This window comes from Sciurus carolinensis, chromosome 4 (genome assembly GCF_902686445.1).
Source record: "Sciurus carolinensis chromosome 4, mSciCar1.2, whole genome shotgun sequence".
NCBI lineage: Eukaryota > Metazoa > Chordata > Mammalia > Rodentia > Sciuridae > Sciurus > Sciurus carolinensis.
The window spans coordinates 10,458,804-10,484,772 of NC_062216.1; the positions used below are offsets into that span (position 1 = coordinate 10,458,804).

At 38.7% G+C, this 25,969-nt stretch overlaps 2 protein-coding genes across 3 annotated transcripts in view; one reads left to right on the forward strand and one right to left on the reverse strand.

Moving 5' to 3' along the window:
• The window catches only part of Esco2 (establishment of sister chromatid cohesion N-acetyltransferase 2), a 33,374-nt gene extending 26,891 nt beyond the window's left edge, over nt 1-6,483 (reverse strand). Inside the window, exons 1-4 of one of the 2 annotated variants that reach the window (XM_047550310.1) lie at nt 6,365-6,483; nt 5,157-5,220; nt 3,134-3,959; nt 1,991-2,069 (exon numbers count right to left, since the gene is read on the reverse strand). In XM_047550310.1, coding sequence (XP_047406266.1) covers nt 1,991-2,069; nt 3,134-3,959; nt 5,157-5,209 — 958 coding nt within the window. In that variant the 5' untranslated portion in view covers nt 5,210-5,220; nt 6,365-6,483. Of the gene's footprint in view, nt 1-1,975; nt 2,070-3,133; nt 3,960-5,156; nt 5,221-6,364 lie in introns of both variants that reach the window. The other variant, XM_047550309.1, reaches the window with a different exon arrangement.
• Nucleotides 6,484-8,640: 2,157 nt separating this feature from the next.
• Nucleotides 8,641-25,969, forward strand: part of Ccdc25 (coiled-coil domain containing 25) — a 38,840-nt gene continuing 21,511 nt past the window's right edge. Inside the window, exons 1-4 of the mRNA XM_047551262.1 lie at nt 8,641-8,768; nt 13,408-13,455; nt 18,642-18,681; nt 23,387-23,438. Coding sequence (XP_047407218.1) covers nt 8,741-8,768; nt 13,408-13,455; nt 18,642-18,681; nt 23,387-23,438 — 168 coding nt within the window. The 5' untranslated portion in view covers nt 8,641-8,740. The remainder of the gene's footprint in view (nt 8,769-13,407; nt 13,456-18,641; nt 18,682-23,386; nt 23,439-25,969) is intronic.

Sequence of the window (25,969 nt, forward strand, 5' to 3'; positions counted from 1 at the left end):
ATTGTAGGTATGTACATATTCTAGTACATTTAGTAGCAATGAGCACACCCAGAGTCCAGATCTTGTTTTCTACCACTGTGCTACATCCCTAGCCCTCAGATCTTGGTTTCTAAATACCTTCTCCAATCAAAGTAACCAGGTTTTGTGGAGAACTTGATTCTAATGCAGCAGTCGGTAGGGAAAATACAAGAATACCCTACGGCATCTTTTAATGTCAGGAAATAAGGAAGTGCTTAAAAGACAAAAATATAAGACATGCCAAAGAGAACCAACCTAAGAAAAGATGCCAAAGGCCAAAGATGAATAATTTGAGCCCCAAAATAATGTAGTGGATTTAAATCAAAAATGTAAAATATTCATGAATCTATAATGATATATATCCATTAGTTTATTTAAATGATTGGATATACAAACTGAGAAAAGACAATTCTTCTTACAGTAGAATTTCAAATAATATTTCTATTTTCTCCCTCCAGGAAGTGGAGCTTAATCCTCACTGCCTCCTGAAACGGGAGGTTAGACTTAGTGACTAACTTCCAAAGACTAGAATATGGAAAAGAAAAATAGTAATGTTACAGTGGAGAAATCTGGCAAACAGGACCCGAACCTAGTGATGAAGACTAACAGCACCAGTGATGTAATGTGGCTATCATGCACCCCTGCTATGTTGGTAAAAAACAAACTCTAACTTTGCACTGAAAAATACTCAGTGCTCACTCATCCTCCATAAATAAAGCCCAGGTAGCTGAGTCTAATCTGTTCTGGTAAGTTACTTCACCCAAGTCATTTCTTCATCTATAGAATGAGCATAACAGAATCTGTATCCTAGGATTTTAAGAGAATACAATAATACACTCTAGTTAGTAATAAATTTTAGGCATTTGTATAATATTTTTATGACTTTTTCCATATCCTTTTCTATCTGTATGATTTTTATTCACTAAAAATTTTTCTTTAAATTGACTTAGACAATATACTGCAAGTAATTTATTTTAAAAGAATGAATAACTATTATAAATAGAAGCCATTATTTTTCTGTTATAGGTTTTATTAATGCTAGGAGCACAGTTAATGGGAAACACTGAATTTCTACTACTTATTGTCTAGTACAAATTCAGCACTCAACAAATACTAGTTTTTAACTTTATGTCTCAGAAGTATCATAATGAATAACTATTCTATATATCATTAAATCCTCTAAGGGATATTGTTACAGATTATACTTTATTTTTATTTTCTTCTTATAGCCAACATGTATTTTAATTTACTTTCAAATCTACAGATATAACCAATGAAATGAAATTACCAAAACTTTGTTTGGTAAAACACAAATTAATTTCTTTATATACTCATAGTTTAGTAAATAGTTTAGTTCAGCAATGACACTAAATTTCAGAACTAAGAGGAATTTAAAAATCAAGATTAACACCTTACTTTAGAGATTCTCTCCCAGATCTAATGGTGAACAAGCACTAGACCTAGACAAAAGCCAAGGATTTGTGATGTTCAATTTTAGTGTCATTTCTATGGTTTAGAGAGTTCTGCTTACAATGAGGTTTATTCCAAGTTACAAATAATACACATCGTTTTACTCATTTCTACTATTTTGGGTAGAAGACAAGGTATGACTTTAGTATGAGAACTCCGCACCCTATAAAGCTCACATAATTTGACCACAGTCATTTAAGTATTCAATTTTTTTATCTATAGTTTTAACTTAATATCTCCTGTCTCCTGCTTTTTGAAACATACTGCACTACTTGACCACAGAAAATAATGCCAGAGATTTAAAAAAAACAAAAACAAAGAAAAACAAACAAAAAAAACCCCCAAAAAACCCAAAGATACTAATAAAAGGCACATTAGGAAAAAAAAAAAAATCCAGAAAATATTTTATATAAATTTCATAATGACACATATAATGAAGCATTATTATAAATAGCTAAACTCATCTGAAAAATTTTCTCTTACTTACTTGTCTTATTCTCACCTAGAGAATCTTCTGAAGAAAAATGCTTATTTTCATCAACTTTATATTCTTTGGAAGAAACTACTTCAACTGATGAATCCTGAAAATAATGAACAAGAAATCTATAATTCTTAGTTGTTTCCTATTTAGTGAATGGATCCCAACAAATGTTCCTAAAACAAATTAGTTCATTATGAATTGCACTACATAAAGTGATTTTAAGTCCTCGATATTCAGTCTATTTTTAGAAAATTTCCTCTTCATTCATTAAATATATATAATCTTTTTAAAGGTCACAGTATAGGGCCCTCAGCGGTAGAGCCCTTTCCTAACATATGCACAGCCCAACACACACACAAAAACAAATAACTAAAAGTCAGAGTACACATATTACAATTTGTGATCCTTGTCAAAAATGTATTATTCTCCCAGACAAAAAAGATGTCTGGGGGCTGGGGAGATAGCTCAGTTGGTAGAGTGCTTGCCTCGTAAGCATAAGGCCCTGGGTTCAATCCCCAGCACTGCAAAAAAAACAAACAAAAAAAACGATATCTGGTTTTTTTTTTTTTGGTACTAGGGATTGAACCCAGGGATGTTTAACCACTGAACCACATCCCCAGCCCTTTTTTTAATATTTTATTTAGAGACAGGGTCTCACCGAGTTACTTTTTAAAAATATACATTCTGTACTCCAAAATTTCTAGAATAACCAACTCCATCAATAACCAGATAGATCGAATGAACAAAACTAACATGCTTATACTCTAGAAAAATACTCCCTGAAGCAGAAAAAGAAGGCTCACCTTTCTACCCTGCCTCCAAATTCTTTACCCTATCTGGCTTCATAAAAGCAGTCTTCCAACCAGCAACTAAGGAGGCCAAGGCAGGAGGATCACAAGTTTGAGGTCAATCTCAGCAACTTAGCAAGGCTAGGGCCTTGCAACTAAGTGTGCCTCTGATCCCAAAAAAAGGGTGGTGGTGGGGGGACTGGAGATATGGCTTAGTGGTAAAGTGCCTCTGGGTTCACTTTCCACTACTGGGGCAGCAGGGGGCCTTCCAAACCATAAAGAAAATCAAATTTTGTTTAATGATGTCATGTTATTTATAATGCAATTTGTTTAAAAGCCAGCTCTTTTTAAAAGTGATATATTTAGCTTTCTTTACCTTCATTAAATCCTCCTTCTCTTTACTTTTTGCACTCAGCTCCATATTCAACTTCTGTTCTAGTAACAAGCACTCTGGCTCTTGACTTTTCACAGAAGTGTTTCTTTCACATACAGTCTCAATCTCAGACTCTTTAACCACTTCTGGTTTATTTTTTGGGGTAAGTTCCAACGATGGCTTATTTTCCAGAGGCAATTTTCTAAGAGAAAGTTTTTTTCTACTAACAAAAAATGCTGCTCCACCCTGAAGTGTAACTTGAGGCTTTATTTTTTGGCTTAGAACCCGAGGAGCATTTGGGTTATTTTCAGCTAAAAAACAATTATTCTCTTTTTCCACAACTGGCTTATAGGATATCCGATTTTGCTTGGAATGTTTAGAATTTCTTGATATAGGCTTGACGTGCTTATAACTTGGTTGATACTTAGCAGTTAGACTCTTCTGTGTTTTTTTGTTTCTCTTCTTGGTGCAGACTGGTTTTCCCTGCATTTTTTCTGTTATTCTGGGAAAAGATTTATCTTCATCATTAGATTTTAGATAAGTGGATCTACTCTCTCTTATCAGCTTTCTCTCCAGTGGATTAAGGTACCACTTATCTTTATTGTAAAAAGATACAGTGGATACAGCAGATTTAAATGGTGAGCTGTGATTTGCAGATGGCAATCTACTTTTTTTAGTTGTCTTGCGTGGACTTGAAATGAAATGGCCATGTTGAGCAAAACATAGCTTTTCTTCATTTTTATCACTGTTTTGACAAGTGTGCTTTTTATTTGGTGATGGAAACAGATGTTCAGTAAAGTCCATAATTAATTTCTTTGAGGAAGATAAGCTATGAAAAGAAACAAAGTTCATTGATAAGTTCATTATTTTGCTTCAAAACTTACATAAATACTGCTAAGTAATAAACTTGTACCTACAGGTCATATTAAAAAAAAATAAATCCCTCTAAGCCACTCATACAGAGTATTTATTAGATTAACAGTAGGATTCTCAAATTATTACACTATTGAAGTAGCTTCCCAAATGTTCATGAAAATAAATTTGTTTCTAAAGAAGCCTTGATATATATGTACATATGTGTGTGTTTCAAAATTGTTTTCTATGTTTAGGTCATATACAAATTATAGCCCATATATTTTACTGAAATTGCTATGAGTCCCCCTCCACCCCAAATAACTATTTCTCTTAATAAGCAATCCCTTGCATTTTCTGTGGGGAATAATTTGTATCTCTGATATGGCATTTAAATAAGTACCAAGAACAGTATCGCCCCCTACACACAGGGAGATGCCCAGTAGATGCCTGAGACTGCTGGTAGTACTAAATTCTGTATATACCATGTTTTTTGTATACACACATATCTGTAAAAAATTTATTGTATAAATTAGGCACAATAAGAGATTAACAATAAAACAGAACAATTTTATAACAATATACTATAATAAAACTTATGTGAATATGGACCTTCCCTCAAAACATCTTACTATACTGTGCTCACCTTTTCCATTTAATATTTTCAGACAACACTTGACTGTAGGTAACTAAAATCTTGGAAAGCAAAGCCACAGACAAGGGGGGAAGAATCACTGTACACAGATTTTCTGGCACAGTTTACAGATGAGCCTCTACTTTGAGCAAAACATTAGTTAGAAGTGAATGGAAGGGAACAATAATAGAAGATTTATCATACGTTTTAGCCACGGAAAACAATACTCTCTCAGGCTGGGGATATAGCTCAGTTGGTAGAGTGCCTGCCTCGCAAGCACAAGGCCCTGGGTTCAATCCCCAGCACCCCACCCCCTCAAAAAAAAAAAAAAAAAAAAACAAAACAATCCTAGTCCCTCCAAAAGAACTAAATAATTCGTTTTAAAAGTTCACTGTATTTCCAAACCAGAATTAGGATAGAAAATATTATTATAATGAAAAAGGGCAGATTAATAGAAGGATGGAAATTTTGGGGAATAGGAGAACAATACAGAGTGGATTTTTCTTTTTTAAGAATTTCTACCCATAGGATGAGACTCACCTGTCACAGTTCAAAGAATGCCGCTTCCTCTTCCTTGGAGTAAAAGTTGCCATCTTAATTGAACCTAAAAGCAATGAAGTCAATTCTAGTAAACAAATTCATCAAATGAGCATATCAATCACTGTCAAAATTAAACTTCAAAAGTCTGAAAAAGTTTTCAGGTAAGCAATGATCTAGAAAAATCCAACAAAAAGATTTTTTTTTTTTAAATCATGAATTTTAAAAGGCAAATTACTTTAATAAAGGTTTAAACCATGAATTTTAAAGAGAGAATATTACACCACGGTAGGAAATAGAGATCATGTTTCAAGCTGGAACCTACCAAGTAGAAAAGTTTTTACTCTAATTCATGGCACTTTCTCCCTTAAGTCATCTGATTAATTCATAAAATTTAAACACCCTAGGCCTTCCCTGACAGTGCTCTTTCCACCCTTCCCACTGTTTAGTTCTCTGCTTCCATTGCACCGTATACTCCTTTAATAATCCATTTATCCCATTTCCTGTTAACCATCCCAACAGCCTATGCGTTCGCTCAGGGCAGAGACCGACCGTCATTTTTCATCAGAGCCCGGTAAGGAACTGAGTGAAGCTGGCCCACCGACTCGGGAGGCTGAAGCAAGAGGATCTCAAGTTGGAGGCCAGACTGGGCAAATGAGCGAGGTTCTCCGCTCATTTAGACCCTGTCTCAAATTCCTGTTAAAATTTAGAGGACTGGAGGTGAGGCTCGGAGGTAAAGCGCCCCGCGGCCAAGCCCCACAGCCGAGGGCGGGGTGGGGCGAAGCGCGGTCCTCCCGCGTCTGCGGGCCGAGAACCCGGGCAAGCCACGCGCCCCGGCTTCCAGGCCCCGACCCCGCGAGTGCTGCGTGCGACCTCTGCAGCGGAGGTCTCGGGGTTGCGTGAGGCTCCCTGCCTCCCCTTCCTCTGCACCAGGCAGAGCCACCCCCCCAATTACACCTGCGAGACGCGAGAGCCGGAAGACAGAAGAACCGAGTCCGCGGACGCACGCCCGGTGCGCTCCAAGAAGCGCCGCTCCGGGGCCGAGCGCGGAAAGGTAAGCAAGCCCTCTCCGCGTCCTGCCCCGCAACGCCACCGAAAACGCAGGCGTCGCAAGAGGGAGGCCGGCGCCCGCCGGCGCGGAGAACGCCGGGGCCTCCGGCCTCCAGCCCGCCGACCCGCCCGGCCCAGAGCGAAGGCTCTTCGACATTCACCCCGGTGTTCCGTAGAGCTCCCGGCTCTCCTTCAGCCGCTACCCTCGCAGCGGGGACCCGCGCCCAAGCCCGGAGACCTCTCCTCAGCCCGGCAGTGGTCCCAGGAGCGCATTCAAATTAACGCGCGCCCGTGCAGCAGCCGCTGCTGCGTTCCGATTCGTCGCCGCTCAGCGCCGCCAGGACCGGCTCGATGATTGGTCGCTCTCTAGCCCTCGCCCCGCCCGCCAAGGAGGCTGTCTCCGGGATTCTCCCGCCCTTGGGAAGCAAAGCGCTCTCCTCTCAGGGAAACCACGCCTCCCTCAATCCCTTGAGGCAACGGGGCGTTCCATTTTCGGGCCTCAGCGAGATGCATTGTGGGAGTTGTAGTTTTAGACCCGTTGAGCGCGATGTTAAAAAAAAAAATCCTGGGGTTACTTAGTGGAAGTAGCTTTTGTAATCGCTCCAAGATTTGAGGCACATATTTTTCGCACTTGAAGTTTGAGCATTAGTTTTACCTTTTTTAAAATTAGTAAAAGTCGAGGTTCCTATTTCACTTTTTTATTCAAGTTAAATTTACAAAATCCGATCAAGGTATGAATATCTACTTCCCAGGCATTCTTAAATGTTTGTGTCATTAGTTCGTAAACTTAGTTAAGTAATGTGAAGAATTGTCAAAAAGCAAAATTACAAGAAATTTAATTATGAATTTTACTGACTTTTATTCATGATTCATGAATTGGGCAGCCTCCATCCTACAAAATAGAATGAAGACTATCATTGGGTAGTAGCAGAATAATGGGTTTTGAAAGGTAAAAACAAGGATATAGAACAAGAGGAAAATACTGGTGAACACCAGGTTACCTCAAGTTCTTTTTTGTAAGGGTTAAAGTAGAGGGAACATTCTTTATGCAGAATCAGGTAGAAGGGCTCTCCTGTTTTCAGGAAAGACTCCTGTGTTTTGAGATCTGCTTCCTTAAAGCTTCAGTTCCGGTGGCATTTAGCACGTGTAACTTCATTTTGGCTTGATACCGTCTTTTGGGGCCTAGTGAAGAAGCTTAGCCCAAAACAATGGCCTTTCAGAATTTTTGCTTATATGAGAATAAATTTAATCAAATCAAAACTGAATTCTATGGGTGCTTTACATAAATGATTATCCCCACTTAAAGTAAGAGGACTTCTGAGGTTCAGAGGTTTGGAATTTGCCCAATCTCATAGGTAACAGATGACAGACTTTAGATTTAAATGCAGAATAATCTAAGTCCAAACCTCAGGAGGCAATATGAGTATCAATAACAATTCATTTGAGTGATCACCACATTCTAAACTCTTGATCCCTATTAACTTATTTAAACCCTAGCAAAATATCCCTAGTTAATTACTCTGTTATAATCACATTTATTTGGAAGATGAAAGTGAAGCACAGAGTTTAACATGCCCAACATGCACCTTACAAGTAGTCGAGCTAGAAAGAGATTTGAAGTTAAGTTGTTAAATTATCTTTTTCAAAGCCTAGAGGAATTTATTCAGGACAGTTGTGAGAGGTTATGCTCTGTGGCAGAGAGATTGAGCTCAATTCCAAATATAGCATGAGCTGTATCCATTATGGGCAAGTGAGAGTTTATAGCCAATACGCAGGGTGGAGGTCAGCGGACAGAAAATTACTAACAGGGCACATCAGAGGTAGGGAGGATTGTGGCCAAACTGCCCTAATAGGATTCTTGCTCTAGACAGGCCTGGGTGATCAGAGATCATCTGGGAGATGGTGGAGGATGAGGAACCCGATCCAACTTTGGGAATGGGGGCCAGGAAGTTCCGAATAAACTGACTTAAAAAGAGGTCTTTTCTAAATCTGGATTTTGTAAGGAAGTGCACAGATGGGCTACCAGGATTCAGAAATTTAAAGTTTGGCGAAGGAATGTGGGTTCATTTAAAATGCAATGAACTCCTATTAGGCACCAAGCTGTGTGATCAGCATAGTGACCCCTTGCTGTGAAAAAAAGGCAGTTTCTGCTTTCGTGGAGTCCAGGGCGGCAGATAAAATCCATAACTATTCCTCTAGACACGCCTGCGCACCGGATGTAAGCTCTGAAAATAAGCTCTGTCAATAGCCTTTTTCCTTTACGACTTTAAGGACGACAGAGTTTTCCAAGCACAAGTTTTTCTGGCTCCCTCCTCTCTTCCTCTACTCTTCGGTGACTGGCACCCCGTTGATACGGCGACGCCGCGCCAGGATTAAAGATGGCGCCGACAGGACGGCGTTGTGACGCGACCTTACGTCCGCCGGAAGTGCGCGCAGGAGTTCCGGGGAGCAGGCGGGCGCCGCGCTTCTGGTGTCCTGAGCTTCGGGCTTTGAGTCCTGCTGCAGGGCACTGGGGTGGTCGCACAGGCGTCGGGATCATGGTGTTCTACTTTACCAGCAGCAGCGGTGAGTGGGCGCCGCGCCTTCGCGGGTCCCTGCGGGCAGCTGGCTGTGGAGGTCGCCGCTTGCTTGGACCTGGTTCTGTGGCGCCTGCTCGGCGACGGCGCCTCTTCCCGCGCCCCTTAGGTTCCCCTGAGCGTCGGTCCCTCCGGCTGCCCTGCAGTCCCCGGGCGTCGCCTGGTCAGGGCCTGGAGGGCGCGGAGAGGGTGTGCCCTGGCCATCTTTGCGTCCCGAAATCGTTCTCCTCCCTCAGTCCGAGACCTCCCGTGCGCCCCGGAATTGGGCAGAGTTCGGAGGCACCCGCACGCCCTCCGCACCCCGAGCCCCTCCGTGCTCCTGCGGCCTCTGTCCTGGCCGCAGTCCGGCAGTTACTCACATTGAGGAAGGAGACATGGGTCAGTAACTATTAGAGGAGTTGCACCTGACCTTCCAGGAAGGTCCTGGGACGCGACGCGGAGCCATAGTCCGACTTGGAATGTCGACACGGCCCCTCGCTGGGCAAGAGGTGACGTTCCCCTTCTTGAAAGGTGACACAGTACTTCTGATTCGTTTTGGGCATGTCAGGAAAGGGTGCTTGCTAAAATATTTTATCTTCATTTAGTTTCTCTTCACATATTGTTCCTTTTGTCTAGAGCGAACCCCCCCATTAACTCTTATTCCATTAAGATAACCTTTTCCAAGATGCCTTTCCTAACGTAGCTTCCACACCAGAATTGTTTAATTCTTCTGGGACCCCTTATCGTCCCAGGCGTACCTTTAGCACCTCGTTTGTTAAACTGTATTAAATGTAATCCGTTTGAGCTAGAGTGTAAGCCCCTTGAAGACAGGGGCCCGACTTAGCATAGGTCTGACTCATAATTGTTCTCAATAAATGTTTGTTGAGTAAACTAATGACATTTTGTGACTTACTTATAGCACTCTATTGCTACCCCCCATGCTTACTTCTAAAAGGTGAGCTTTTTATTTTCTGGGTTAATCCCAATTTTATTACCTGCCTTGAGTAAAATAAAGATGACCTATAAAAGTCATACACTCTTGTTTAAATAATACCACTCTTGTTTAAATTAAGCCAGTTGCAAGGTTCTTTTCATGAGTGAAAATGAGGAAATGCATTCTCAATGCACTTCAAGAATGAGCCACTGCTAAACACAGTATATATGTTTATAACTTGCAAAACACTTCTTTCAAGATGGGTATTTTCTGAATTCTACACGAATTACTTTGTATCAGGCTCTTCCTACCACTTACATTCAATATGATTTCCTTACATTAGGAAGTTTCAGGAGATACTGAAACTACTTGTTACAACTGACAACTTTCTTGTATTGTTCACATTCTGAGTTTTCCATATAGTGTGCATTTTTACATGTGTTCCGACTGAAGACTTGCATCTCTCTCTCTTCTGTTGAAGGTTTCTCACCATAGTGTGTTCCTTTATATCTGTGAATTGAATAGATATGATTAGAGGCTTCCCACATGCTTCCTGTTAACATAAGTTCTCTCCCCTTGGCATTCTCAGGAGTGCTGGAAAAGTCTTGTGATAGTGAAGCATCCCACATTCTATGTTCAGGCTTCCTCTCCAGTGTGAATTCTTTTGAGCATGTGAAAGGACTGGATTGAGTGAAGACTTTCCCACATTACTTACATTCTCCAGTATGAGTTCATGCATGTCTTTCTTTTTTTTAGTTGTTGATGGACCTTTATTTTGTTCATTTATTTCTATGTGATGTTGAGAATTCAACCCAGTGCTTCACATATGCTAGGCAAGCACTCTTACCACTGAGCCACAACCCCAGCCATCATGAATGTCTTTGATAGTAAGTGGAACAACCAGAAGCTTTCCCATGTTGCTTACATATAAAGGCTTCTCTCCCACCTGAATTAAAAAGTGAGCTTTAAATTAGCACTACCTTTTTCGTGTGGGTTTTGATAGGGTGGTACTTTGTTTTAAGAGATGAGAAAAATTGAAGCCTAGGTAAGTTATAGCTTCCAGACCTCTGCTCTTCCCATTCCATCATATTGTCACATTGTTACTTTTCTCACAGTTCAGACTTCCATGGTATGCTTACCATAAGTTATTTCTCTGCCTCCCTAGATTTGGTCTTTTGAACCTTATTATTATTTTAAACCCTTTAAAAAAAAAAAAGCTGGTGTGAAAAATCATATACCCCTTGCTAGTATTATAGGTTGCTAGGCATTTTCATCCTTCTGCTTGACGTTTCATAAGTTCATACTCTTAGTTTTTTCACTCATGAGACTCCACAACACAGTAGACATCCATTCTAGACCCACAGTGCAATAAACAATATAGTCAGTGAATAAAGGTTGGTAAATATGTTTCATGCTAGCTACTTTATTTTCTTAAAAATATTCTTAATTCTTTAAGTGCGAATCATGCATTCACAAGTTCCCTTAGTAGAACAGCATACTTTGGCATATTTGTGGATCCTATTTTGTCAGCAACTTCCATTTTAAGGTCAGAATTGCTTCCTGTTGGAAAAATATTTGGCCTAATTTTAAATAAAATTGTAACTGTGTAGCAGACCTTTAAAAATTGACAAGTTAATGTGAAAGTAACTTTTCCAGGAAAATTGTAGTGAAACTTTACATATTGGCAATATAGAAAAATACTTGAACATACAGAATAGTCAGAAATGAATTGGTATGATAAAGCAAATATTTCAACCAACTAAAGGTTAATTGCATAAAAATGGGAGGTCTCTATAGAAAGATTTTTAAAATTTTTTCTAACAGTTGTGTCTTTGGTTAGAGTCTATGTGATTTTTATTCTTTATATGTTCTTTTATAATGGAATGATGGAACATTTTTCTTACTGTATTTCCATGGTCCTGCCAAGTGTAGGTAGTCTGTGGGCCCATTAATCAGATAGTCTTGAATTTTGAATTGAAGAATTATTTTGTAGAATGCTGTGTAGTATGAATTTGTTGCAGTCATATTCCTAATCACCTCATTTAATAGATGAACCATGAAGACATTCCTCTGTCATTCTGTTGTTTCTTACTTAGCTTGGCCTAAGTTGCAACTTTTATTTTGTCTGTAATTGTTCCAATTACAAAAGCCATCTGTATACTTTATAAGCAAGCTACCCAAGGTAACTATTATTAACTGATGTATATTCATATATATAAGCAAAATGTGTATAAAAATATATTTGTGAACATGTATTTGTGGACACCATGATGTATTCCTTTATTTTTTGTAAATTAAATCTTATATCTAGTGTCACAGAAGTATTATTCTGCCACTTCATTTCTTCTTTACTGGGCATTTTAATGGGCATTCTGTTGTCTATTTAAGCAGTCTCTGCTAATGGTCTTAGGTTGTAACATGAACATCATTGTCTGGTGGAGTATTCAGTAGAATGTACTCCTAGCACTGACATTGTGGAATTAAGAGTGTACACATCAAATTATGCCATGCTGTGTAGAGAGAACCTGCAACAGTTTAGTTTTATTCCTAGTCTTCAGGCATTTGTTACAAGATATGCTATTACACTATATAATCCTTCATCAGACAGGTCGGTATTCCTGACAACTAGTCAATGCAAACTGTCCTCTTTTAAGTTGTCTTTCAGCTACTATGGACTGTAGTCTTTACAAATGCTAACCAGTGGAACTCAGAGTTTTCCCTCCCCAAGAAAGGCAACTAGAATTGATAATTTAAGAAGCTTCTCATTACCCAAAGTACAAACAATCCCTTATGTTTGTGTTCTGTTCTCTGAATTATCCAGCCCAAACCTGCAGCTGTCTCTCAAGCTTTGTAGACTAAATACTACTTTATAGGTTTAGATCCAATGGGGTCAAACAAGTTTAGAAACCCAGCATCCAGTTACAATTTCAATAGGAAACTTCATATGAAATCACATTACTTCAGTAAGGAAAATGTCATTCCTAAACTTACCCAGAATATTCTGTTTGATTTAGGATAATGGTTTTTGACCTGTCTTCATATTAGGATCCACTTGGAAGTCTTTTAAAAAAAAAAAAATCACCCACCATCCTGCCCTGGTGCTGGGATTTGATTTGGCTGAGGCATAGTTGGGGCATATTTGGGTGATTCTAACATACAGTTAAATGGAGTGACTGGTTTTAAAGAAGCCATGGTTCTCCTGCATAGGGAACCCATTAGAATTTGCAGCACACTTGAAATATAACCAATATTTGCTAAATAATATTATGCTAAATAAAAGTTGACCAGGTATAGGAAGCTGTCTTAAAAGGATTGTGGTGTAGTTTGTTTTTATTTTTTTAACTCTTGAGGAAGGCAAAGGAAGATGGGGGACTGAACAGGACATTACCATTGAACTATGTCCCTTAGAAGGTAGGAAAGTAACCATTTAATAATACTTGATAACCTTTTTCTTTTGGGGTCAGATAATAAATATTTTAGGTTCTGTGAGCCATATACAGTTTCTAGAACTTAATCTTTGTTTTCCTTTTTATCAGTCCTTTAAAAATGTCTTTCTTAGCTGGAGGGCTATGCAAAAATGGGTGGTGGGCTAGATTTGACTCATGGACCGTGGTTTGCCAACCCCTAATATAGGCATTTGTCACTTCTTTTTCCCATGAAACAGGTTTTTAATGATAAAATTATCTAATTTTTTATAATTTTTGTTTTGTTGTAGTTAATTCATCTGCTTACACTATTTACATGGGAAAGGATAAATATGAAAGTAAGTTTTCAAAAGCATTTGATTTTGAAATTTCCAGCAGGTAAGTGTTGTCCCTCCCCCATTTATTGGATAAGTTTCCTTTTTTAATTTTAATTAATTTAAAAAAATTTTAATTGACAGATAATGTGCATATTTATGGGGCACAGTGTTATGTTTTAATACACGTATACATTGTATAATGTTCAAATAGGGATACATAGCATATCCATCACCTCACATCCAGCACTTCAAACATTTGTCATTTCTTGGCAGTAAATGAGAACATTCAAAATTCCCTTTTCTAGTTATTTTGAAGTAGGCATTGCTTCAGTAGGTGAACTGTATTCAAACTACTGTGCAGTAGATCAACAGGACTTATTTTTCCTGTCACTTTGTACCTGTTGACCGACCTCTCCTATTTTACCCAGTCTGTGGTGACCTCTGCTACTATGAGATGAACTTTCTTTAGGTTGCACAGGGTATGAGTTTTCAACTACTTTGATAAGTAAGCTTTTGAGAACTAATCACACTCATTATAAGGAACTCCTCCTAGAATTTAATTATATAACATAATATTTAAATTAATTAGACCGTAGTGCTGATTAGAAACTTACAGTCTTATGGTGTCATTTGGCTTAAAGTAATCTGAATCAGGTTAACGTGTACTAAGAGCAAATGAAAAACTTGTGATTTGGAGTTTGAAGGGAGCATTTTCTGCCTTTTTTTTTTTTTTTTTTTTAAACAGCTTTAAGATTCATGGAAACTTATCTGTTGATTGAAGATGTTCTTTCTCAGTCATGAAATGTTAAGTCTTTTCAAACTTTGTTGACCACTTTCCTCAGTATGAAGTACATTTTAAGTTGAGGTACACATTCCTTTAACTAGGAATTACTTGTACTCTTTACTATTTGCTGTGCCCCCTATTTTCTTTCCTTCTCATTTCTTTGTTGGTGATGGGGATGGACCCCAACTCCTTGCATGTGCTTAGCAGGTGTTCTGCCACTGATCTGCAGACCAAGTCCAGCCCTCTATTTTTTATTTATTTTATTTCATTTTTAAAAAGCTGGTCTCAACCTAGTAAATTCATTTTTTGGCTCACTAATGAATCTAAACCTAAGTTTGAAAGAAAAACCTTTCTTTAGGAGATAGCGTTTTTGTCTTCACAAGAGAGGGGAGAGACCAAAGAGAAGTTGAGCTTTGGTTTTGGTGTTTTTGTTTGTTTGTTTTTTGGTTGTGCTGGGTGTGGAACCCAGAGCCTCATGCGTGCTGAGCACACAAGTACCCGCTGCCCTGAGCTAAGCCCCCAACACTAAGTTGAGCTTTCCTTTTTTTTTTTTGAGTACCAAGAATTGAACCCAGGGGCTCTTAACCACTGAGCCACATCCCCAGTGAGCCACATCCCCAGGCCTTTTTTATTTTTTTTTAGAGACAAGAACTCACTGAGTTGCATAGGGCCTTGCTAAATTGCTGAGTCTGGCTTTGAACTTGCTATTCTCCTGCCTCAGCCATCCGACCTTCTGGGATTACAGGTGTGCGTCACTGCACTCAGCTGAGTTAAGCTTTCTTGATGATCAGGAGAGCAGTGAGTTTATAGCGCTGGTCCTCAGTGTGTGGAACATCAAGGTGAGGGAGATGGTACCACAGCAAAGCACCTAGAGGAAAGAGCAGAGGTGTGCTTTAAGCTTGAAAAGACAGCTTCTTTCCTCCTGGGGTGCTGTGATATTTTTGGAAAAGACAGCTTTGAAGTCAGGCCAATCTGGGCTAAAATCTCAGCCCTTTAACAAACTAGCTGTCATTACTCAACCTCCTTGAACTTCAGATTTCTTAGATGTAAGAAGAGGCTTATGGTCTGGTAGCCAGCTTGCAGAGTTGCAAAGGCTGGCCACTGTGTGAAGACTGGGTGAGGTCCTGAGTCATGGCCACACTAGGCACTCAGGGAACTGGCAGTTGGTACCACTGGATCTTCTGCAGGTCCTTCTTCAGCCTGCTGCAGATACTGCCTTCCTGGGCTGGATGACTCTGCTTCAGTAGTCAAGAGCTGGCTTTCACAGTTACCTGCCTTTAATCTAAACGTACTAATTGCTTATTTTCTTTTCCTTTCCCCTTTTTAAGCTATACTAATGTCTGTTCTAGGTGTAGTTTGAAATTGACAAGTTTGAACTTGATGCTTCATGTGCCATAAGACAGGAACATGACTGGGCGTGGTGATGCACGCCTGCAATCCCAGTGACTCAGGAGGCTGGGTCAGGAGGATCTCAAGTTCAGCCAGCCTTAGCAGTAGCGAGGTGCTAAGCAACTCAGTGAGACCCTGTCTCTAAATAAAATGCAAAATAGAACTGGGGAAGGTGGCTCAGTGGTTGAGTGCCCCTGAGTTCAATTCCTGGTATTCCCCCCCCCCAAAACAATAAATAAATAAAGAGGCACATGTCCATTCTTCATGATGAGGCATTTGACAGTAATAAAATAAACAAGACCCACCAGGTTTACCTTAAGTCAGAGTTGGTGCAAGCAAAACTGTCACATTTTAAAGAAGAGAAAACCAAAACCAAAATAAAATAACACATTTTGGAACAATCTTTCCTTGTAATGGATTTAAGACATTGACTTTGAGCATGATGTAATGGTGAAACATTGTAACAATGTAAGGGTGGCAACCCTTACTTTGGCCTAGGTAACTTTGACTTGTTCTCCTAGCGTCCTCCTGATGGAGCACAGGAGGGGTGCTACCTTCCCTGTGTTACATTAACACCATAACAAGAGTTAACACAGGAAAGCGTCACGGTTGACTATAATAGGTAAGAATGCAGATTTTATTGACCAAATCTGCTCTTCTTTCTACCACATCAGAGGTAGAAACCTGAGACTTGGGTTACTGAGAAACACAGCCAAGCAGCTACACAGTTGTGCAGTTTTTGCACTGTTCAACTGTGGAGGGCGTGGCTTTACACATTTCTTACAGTGAAGGCCTGCCCTACTTCTGGTTTACACAGGTGGACTGACCTCAGGCAGCTCTACTAGGGACATCCCCACCCAGTCTCTTTCCCTTCTGTGTTGGTTTACTATTCACTGGGGGCTTCTCTCTGAGGGGCCACATGCCACCCTGAGTGAGATGTCTGAAGATTTGGTCTGAACTTTCACAGTATTCAGGTGATCTCACACACAAAAAGTGTATGTTGGGACTGGGGTTTGGCTCAGCGGTAGAGTGCTTGCCTAGCATGTGTAAGGCACTGGTTTTGATCGTCAGCATCACATTAAAAAATAAATAAATAAAATAAAGGTTTTTTTAAAGTATGTATCAATTTGCAGTTAACCTAAAACTCCTCTAAAAAATAAAATTGATTTTTAAAAGTGAGGACAAAGTAAGTAAATACATAAAGATAAAAAAATAAGAGGGCTGTCAGTGTAGCTTAGTTGTAGAGTTCCCCAGGTACCATCACCAGTACCTTAAAAAAATAAAGAGCAAGAATAGATAGAATTTAAAGCATAATATAACTGCTCAGTAAATATTCATAATAACTACCCCCAAAGAAATGTGGGCAAAAAAAGTCATACTAGTACCATGTGCTGTAGAAGTAGAGAGATCAGAGGTGTTAAGTGTAGTTCTGGGCCCTGGGAGCTGAGAAAGCTTTGCAGAGGAGGGGTTGGGGGGCTAGATTGTGGAATCCTTTAAGTGACTGCAGTAGAAGAAATACAGCTACATGTAGAATTTATGTCAACAGATGTAAATCTGGATGATATCTAGAGCCCTTTAGAATGGCATTTTGCCATCATTACATACATACATATATAGAACATTTTCTCCCGAGGAATCTTTGAGTCATTTGGAGGTGTCAGCCTTTCCCAGTCTGCCTTGTGAGAGAGGGAGCAGCATTTTCAAAGCCTCCTGTTGTCAGCTCTCCCAGTACATCACACTTACTTCTAATATTCCTGAGGATTTTAGACCAAAGAACTGAAGTGAGTGTAAAGAAACTTTAAATGAAAGATGTATTTCCATGAACAGCTCCCGGGTTGTTCCTTTCACAGCCAGCAGGTGTCATGAGGGAGTCACACATTGCCTACTGAGGAGCACTGGGTTCCTGTCTCTGCCTTTTTCTATTGCCTGTTTGTTCAACTTTCTACTTAAGTTGTTAGAAAGCCCAGACTCAGGTTGTCTGCCCACGGTGTCAGCAGTCTCTAGCTAGAGTGCCTTCATTCAGGATTTGCACCCTACTCAAGTTATGTGGCCTCTACCTTCTTGAATATCTTTTAAATCATCACATATGAATCATTTTTGTTTATAATTTTTAAATTATTTAACATTTAAATACTTATGTATGAAACACAGTTATTCCTATCAATATGACTGTTAGAAGTATATGCTGACAACCTTTCTGTAGTGGTTGTTTCCCAAGAAGTTCTTTGAATCTTATTTTTTTATCTACCAAATATTTAATTTTAAAAGTCAAAATAGTAGTAGAATGTTAGTGATAAAAATGTCAGCTTCTCATTCCTTTATTTGTATCATGTGTTTCAGTTTCTTTTTATTTTCATGTTCTCTTCATTTATCTATGTTCTTATGCATTGCAGAAAAAAATTGAACTAAACGAATAAATAAATATTTATTCTTCTAATCATAAAGCAAAAAGCAAAATGTCAGCTCCCCACCCTGTAAGTCCAAAAGCCTTGTTCCAACCCTCACCTAAAACAAATACTTTTCACCTTTCCACCTTTTTCCTTTTATTTCCACATGTTGCATACTTCAGGTGATTTTTATTTTATTTTTACACTTTTTATGTTTTATTACTGATTTTCTATATTTATATGATTAAGTTATTTTTTCTTAATTAAAATGCAATCAGTTCTTTGAAGTTTTAGGAAAGCTATAGGTATTATTATAGTGAATTAGTTTTCCAGAGTACTGTCTAAATTCTCAACTACTCTGATTTCCTAGTGTTAGTTTCATTTTCTTCTAATAGAAATATCTTTGAATTTTGGATTAGAAGTATTAAAAATTATGCAGTTTATATTGTCCAATTGTAAAAACTGTTTTTTATTTTTTGCATTTTCAAGCTTTAAAGCCTTTCTGAATTACTCTTTTCTCCATTAAGGGAGAAAAAATGTTGTGGGGGTGATTGGCATTTCTCCCCTTTCTAGTTTATCAATTCTGGCATATCTTCATTTGTCAGATTTTTCTCACCTTTTCTGTGTTCTCTTGTATCTTATTGTAGATGAAGATCTGATAAAGTATGGCTGGCCCGAAGATATTTGGTAAGTAACAGTTTTATTCTGCTTTATGGATCATCATTTATTTTCTTAGGTGCAGCCTGCCACCCGACTCCTGTCACTAGAATTTGTGCTTTGTATTTTTGTTTATGGGTGTTCAATGGCAAGGAGCTGATCGCTGGTTTCCTTCATTTATATGACCATGTGAACTGGCTATAATGTCCTGGGGTTTGATCTCAGGCCTGAGAGCAAAGGCCTACAGAACGTAGGCTTCCTTTTACTGCCTGTTGGTCACCCCATAGCAAGTTACTGAGGACACCACACACGTTCAGACCCCTCAAGTAGAGGGATGAAACCCTCACAAGAAGCAGTGAAGGGAAGAGGCATCCATGTGGGTGGACTGCAAGCTGCGTCTTACCTGGTCCAGCTTTGGAGGAAACAGATGGGTCTCCCTTTGTCCTCTAAACTCCCCGATGAGTTTAGCCCTGTTTTGATTTACCCCTACCCCTTCTTTCTAAAATAATTTGTGGAAACTGTCTAAATAATATGTGCTTTCTTAGCTTCTCTCCAAGATCATTCATTTTGCTGCTCTCCAAACCTAGTCCAAAAAAAAAAAAGCACAACAATAAAAATGAACAAAAGGACCCCTTCATTTTAGCTGAATTTTCTCTTTCTCTGTTAGAATCCCATGAGTACTTTTTCTGAGTAGTACACAAATGGAGTACACGGGCTCCTGGTGCTCTCTCCTTCTGTCTCCTAACATTCTTCTACTCAGTTGCTTTTCTTTTGCATCTTCAACTTCCACCACTCACTTTGACCCTCATAATCTCTCTTAGAACCCGCTTGTGCCTGTTTAGAGAGGTATCCCCAGTGTATAATACCTGCTACCAAATGTTGACCCTAAAGATAAGTTCTCAGATCCTCTTTACTTTGATATGATAATAATAATAGACATTTTTCAAGCATAATTATATGCTAAATACTGTGAAGTGTTTACTTCTGTTAATACATTCATTTCTCAGCAATACTGGAAATAAATATTGCTATTATACCCATTTTTCAGATGAGGAAATCAGAGTTAAGATTGAATTGAACTGGTCTGTCCTGGTCGTGACTAGCTCCAGCTCAGTTCAAAATCATTGCTTCTTTCGTCCCTCAGGGTGCCACTCTTTTGGCTTCTGGTTGGTTCTTTCTTCCCCCAGACCATTGCTATAGCTCTTTCCAGATCTTTTTTCTGTAAATGTAGCTAGACTTTTCATTTAATTCCCTAGAGTGATAGTGTTTAGGTAGTAGCTGTGTTTTAGAAGAGTTGATTTTTTTTTTTTTTTTTTTTTTTTTTTTTGGTACTGGGGGTTAAACTCAGGGGCATTTAAGTACTGAGCCACATCCCCCAGCCCTTTTTATTTTGAGACAGGGTCCTGCTAAGTTACTTAAGGCCTCACTAAATTGCTGAGACCATAATCCTTCTCCCTCAGCCTCCCAAGCCTCTGGGATTACAGTACCACCATGCCTGGCTGAAATTTTAATAAGGTATGTAGCTTTGAGTATTTAACAGCAGAAATATTGCATAGTCTAACTCGGGCTTCTCCCAGATGTGGCTATGCTCAGATCCCCAGCCTGTGTGTAGGGACTCCCTAAGGGGTCTTCTCTCTGATTTCATGAAGAGGCTAGTTCATGTCCCTGGTGGATATGTTCTTCTTTATCTCTACTTTCTATAAAATTCACACCAAGAATCCAGGAGGTGCATGAAATATGAGAAATTTTAAAAACTTAAAAGAAAAATCCATCCCAGCACAATACCCTGTCATCTGAACTCAGATACGTCAGCAGGTTAGACTCTGCTTAGTGCCCCTTACCTCAAGTGGGTGGTTCACACTGCTGAGAACTTTTAGGTTGAGTGTTGCCTTCCACGGACCCTAGACTGTGAGCTCCATGAGGACAGTGATCTACCTGCTTCGCTAACTACTGTGTTCCCAGTACAGAGCATAGATCCTGACACACAGTAGATGTTTGATAAATATTTGTTGACTTCCTAATTGACTAGGCCTCTACCGTTCTAGAAGTGATTTCCCCCCAGATATTTCTGCACTACAACCAGTTTCTTGTTATCTCTACTCTGAGCACCTGTCACTCCCAGCTGGAATAGTTCCTGTTGTCCTTAAAGCTCAAAGTTTCTCCAGACTTTCTCAAGGTAGATAAGAATGACTGTGCCTGTTAAGTAGCTTACCTGCTGTACATTTTTAGCATATCAATCTGAGACAAAAATACCAGTATAGAAAAGGTTATACATTCATATACAACATAAAAGTCATTTCACAACATTTTTATCATTTTTTAAAATGAAGTGAAGAGAAAATTCTAGTTTACAGCTGACATCCAATAAATTATGACTTAAGTGTTTAATTTCATTAAGGTGTGCGGGTGTCAAATTGGTATCTATAGATACCTAGAGTCCCGTTTTGACCCTCTTTAATAGTCTAGAGATTAGTGGCTATGGTTAGACATGATTGACTTTTATTTTCATAAGTGATTTGAGAACTGATGTGAGCTGGAATAGGCCCAACCTCAGGACTCATTCTGGTTCATGTGCTGTCAGCCTGGCAATCTTCCAGGGAGTGCCAAGAATGATTCTGTGTTGCTCTACGTTCCAGGGTAGATTTTAAAACTGGTTCACTTTGATGAAATATTTGGGCTGTCATTATCTAAATCTATCCCAGAAAATTACCTGAGGTTCCTTTAAGCAAAGAATTTTCCTAGGATTAAGAATGGAACTAGATTAATTTTTAAATGAGGAAAATAGAAATGATGTGCATTTCTGCCTTCAGACTGCCTATTGAGTAGGGTTTTCACGGACCTCGCTGTAAGCAATTTAGCATCCCCGCTTGTGGGGCTTTGCATCTGTGCTTCCCTTGGGTTATTGGTGCTCTTTCAGTGAAATTTTTCTAGTCTATTCGGTAAAGGGTAACAGGAATTAATCAGGGACAGGAAGATAAGAAGAGGAACTAGTGGGCATAATTTAAACTTCAAGTGAGCATTTGAGAAGGATTTTTAAAGAAAACTTGCTCAAAATCATTTTTTTTCAACATTTCATCAAAGCCCCAAAGTTCTGTCTACTCCCCCACCCTTTGTAGCAGTGCACCTCCTGTGTAAAACCTAAAATTGGTATATATTGATATAAATTGGTATATATTTGTATTTTTTGGTACTTTGACTATTATGTATGAACTTACTAATTGTATATTGAATTATTTGGGTATTTCTTTTGAGAAAATTTTACATCAGAGACCTTGAAGAAAAATCAGAAAACAATCTAGCTGTTCTGAGTATGTAGGAAGGAATTGTAAATAGTGAGCTGACTTAAAAGCTATTGACTGTTGGAATGGGAGAAGGTGTTTCTCAGTTGAACTTGGTTAGTAGTACAGATTTTCCTAAGATTCTGAAAGAAGACAAGTAGGTATATGATGTCTAGATTTCTAAACAAATCAAAACAAAACATTTATTTTGATGGAGAATACCCTTTAGGTAGTAATATAAATCTGTCATGGGAATACAAATGAGTAAATGAACAGTTTGGAGAAATGTGAATCAAATATGATATAATATCCATTTCTGCTATTAGTAATGATGAGAATAAAACCTAGAGTCAGTGTAGACTGCCAGAAATGCCTAATATTATGCATTATCTAAAAATAACAAAATGTTTAACCTCTTTGAAGAGAGCATTGGAAACAACCGTAATCTCTAAGTTGTCTTCACCTTGTGCTGAGTGTGAATGTATGTGACCATTTTTACATCTTAAAAAATACTTCAATGCTAAGAAAATGTCTAGCAAAATATAAAATGGGATTTAATGGTATCTCCTTAGGTTTTATTGAACACTTAGTCTGGAAAAGTAAGGACTAAAGTTAACAGAATCACAAAATGTCAATCATGCATTACCTTGTTCATTGTTTGATATTAGGACTGCGGAGGCATCTCTGGGTGTTGTAAAGAGAGAATCAACGTTGTTGACTTGTAAACTTGAAAAATACAATATCCCAAAATGTCACATCAGTTTTTTTAAAGAATTTAACTAAATTGATGGATTATAGAGCCTTATGAAAGGTAGATTTATGACATTGTGGTTAGAGGTATCCTGAGTGTTTTTAGGACAATGCCATAAAGATAGTGTTCATCCTGAAGACACGTTGGTGTCATTGTCAGAATGTAGGGATAGATGAATTGTTAGGCTGAGCTTACTGACTTTAGACCTTGACCTCATTTTCCTGAATATGTACTTGACATTCACTTTTAGCTGTTTTGCCATTGTTTGTTTGAAACTCAGAATGCTCCAAGCTACTATCGGCTCCAAACTGCTCCAGTCTGTGGTCCTGCAGATCTCCCAGGCTGGCAACATTGGAGTCTCACCAGCTTCTTTCATTCCCTTCTCTTCTCATCTGAAATTTCTTTTTCTGTTTTTCCTCTTAGTCCTGTGTGTGCTTCAGTCAGGGGCCAGCCAAATCTTATTTCTTCTGCAAAGACTTTGATCATAGAAAGCTCTTTTTATCACTTGAAGAATCACCTTTCTCAGGGCATTTAATATTTATTATCTTCCTTATGTTGGCTCTTAACCACACACAGTGGCATAACTCCCATAGCATGTGATAGTCCCTGAGTGAATACTTTTTTGGAATAGAATGCTTTAAATGCAAATGACCAAGTAAATGGTTGTCTTACACCTCTTGCTAAAAGTGATTTTCATTCTTTGTAGGTTTCATGTGGACAAACTCTCTTCGGCGCATGTATACCTTCGATTACATAAGGTAACTTAAATGTGGATTCATTACTTTTTCTTCAGTGTTCAGCATCATATCTTATTCTTTATTCTTTTTCTGCAGTTAAGTTGCTTGAAAAAATAAATATGTTTCAAAGTCTAAACATTAGTAAATGAAGGAAGGCCTTCCCCATGACCCAGAAAATTACTGGAAAATTCTGAATGATTTCTGAGACTTTGAAGGGGCCATACTACATGTTTCCCAGGTAGAAGCACTGCCTTGTCCTGATAGTTCAGGTGTGTTGAGTGTCCCCTTTGCATGCTCTGTCTTTCCATTATTTGGACACCACCAGACTTTCTATCTGTTCTAGTGGTTCTCAGGTTCATGTGATTCTCCTGCCTTATAATACAAAGGAAAAGAGATTCAATATTCCCTAGTAATACAGTACTACTATTTTTCCGATCTGTCTTTATTCATGTATTTTGAATAGTTGAATCACATATGTATGTATATTCTTGTTTTTGTAAACTTTTCACTTTGGTATAATTTTAGATTCATAGAAAAATTGTGAAGATAGCGCAGGGAGTTCCCATATAGTTTTCCTTGTACCTAACATCTTGCATTACCAAGGTACATTTGTTAAAATTAAGAAGCCAACCTTGATACATAACTATTAACTAAACTCTGGACTTCATTTGAACATCATCAGTTTTTCCCTTAATGTTGTTTTCATCTTCTAGGATCCAGTCTAGGGTACCACATTGCATTTAGTAGTCACATCTGCTCTATCTCCTGGTTTGTGATATTCTCTCACTCGTTAACCTGTTTTTCATGACCTTGACAGTTTGATCAGGGATCGTGTGGAATGTCACTTGATCTGAGTTCATCTGATGTTTTTCTCAAGACTAGACTGAGGTTATGGGTTTGGGGGTAAGAGAACCACAGAGGGAAATGCTCTGCTCAACATCACATCTCCGGGTACACTCACTGACAGGACTTATCACTGATGCTGTGAGCCTTGGTCACCTGCCAAGATAGTGTCTGCCAGCTTGCTCCACTATGAAGCTGCTTTTCTCTCCCTTTCTAGACTTGGTTATTAGAAAGCAATGCACTAAACCCAGCTCCAACTCAAGGGACCAGAGGATAGAATTAAGTTTCACTTTGTAGAGTGCAGAGCATCTGAGTATTTTATTTGGAGTTCTGAAAGGAAGATTTGTCTCTTTCCCCATTTATTTGCATCAGTGTGGACTCATGTTTCTTTTATACTTTGGGTTAGAGTTCAGTGCTGTATTACTCTGTTGGTTTTGATATGCTTGCTTAGCTCCTGTGTTCCCTTTTTGAGTTCTTTCTTATCTTTTGTCCCTCTGAGATGCTTCAGGCACATCTTGTATTATTCCTGCCTCAGCTGTAGAATCAGCCATTTCTACAGGAACCTGGTTCCTTTTCTTGGTGAATGGTATTTCAAAATGAAGATCTGGGCTCTGGGTGTGCCTGTTGCTTCTAGAGTGTCACTGCTCTCTAGACCCTCTCAACTGACAAAACTAGGAAACGTGTGTCTGTGAACCTATGTATGTACACATATCTGCTGTCATTGTCTTTCTGTCTCTCCATCATGTCCATATTAAGCTAAACCTGAGCTCATACTGATGCCTGTGACGCATGTGTTAATCCTAGGCTCATTCTAGCCTTCCCTGCCAGCTCATCCACCGTTTCCCTCTGCACCAGTGAAGCCTGGCCACCACCACCTGGCCTCCACTTCATTCACTCATTCCAGTGTATGCACAGATCATTTCAGAATTACTAACCTGTATCCCCATGAGAAGCAGCACTATCTGCTAGAGTACTTGGTGCGCTGGTAGTTTTGTCTTTTTTTTCTTGTGGTTTTCATCAAAACATCACTTTCCTAAGTTACATGTAAGCTGCTTTTTTCCTGCTGCCGTTCCAGTAATGTGATATCCTACTCTTTTTTCCTGTCTGCATCTTTCCTGACTTCTTCTGGCTGATTGTATTACTTTTTAAGTGATAGCTTATGAACTTTTTCATGTTTCTGTATTATTTTCATATTTATTATTTTGACTGACTCCATGGTATTGATCATATGCCACAATTATAATATGAAACCTTTATCAGAATATTGGTTATTTACAATTTGTTAGCATTATGAATTCCTAATAAAAAATGCCTTCACATGAACCACTTTCTATTCTTCTGAATTATTTTCTTAGAGTAATTTTTAAAAATGGAATTATTGGGTCAAAAGATATATATATTTCCGTAAACCCCTTTTTGCTAGATGGTCCTCAGAGTATTGTACTAGTTTAAAATGCTGATTGCTATCCATAGGTTTTTTTCCAAAAACTTTAGGTTTAATAACAACAATAACAAGATATATATATATATATATATATATATATATATATATATACACACACACCATTTTAATAAGAACATGCTGGCTACAATATTAACTTCTGAATTTAGTAGCAGGGTTAAACTGTATGCCCAATCTTACTTGTACTGTTGATTTTTGTTTTGTTTTGGTTTGGTTTTTATTGGTATCAGAGATTGAATCCAGGGGT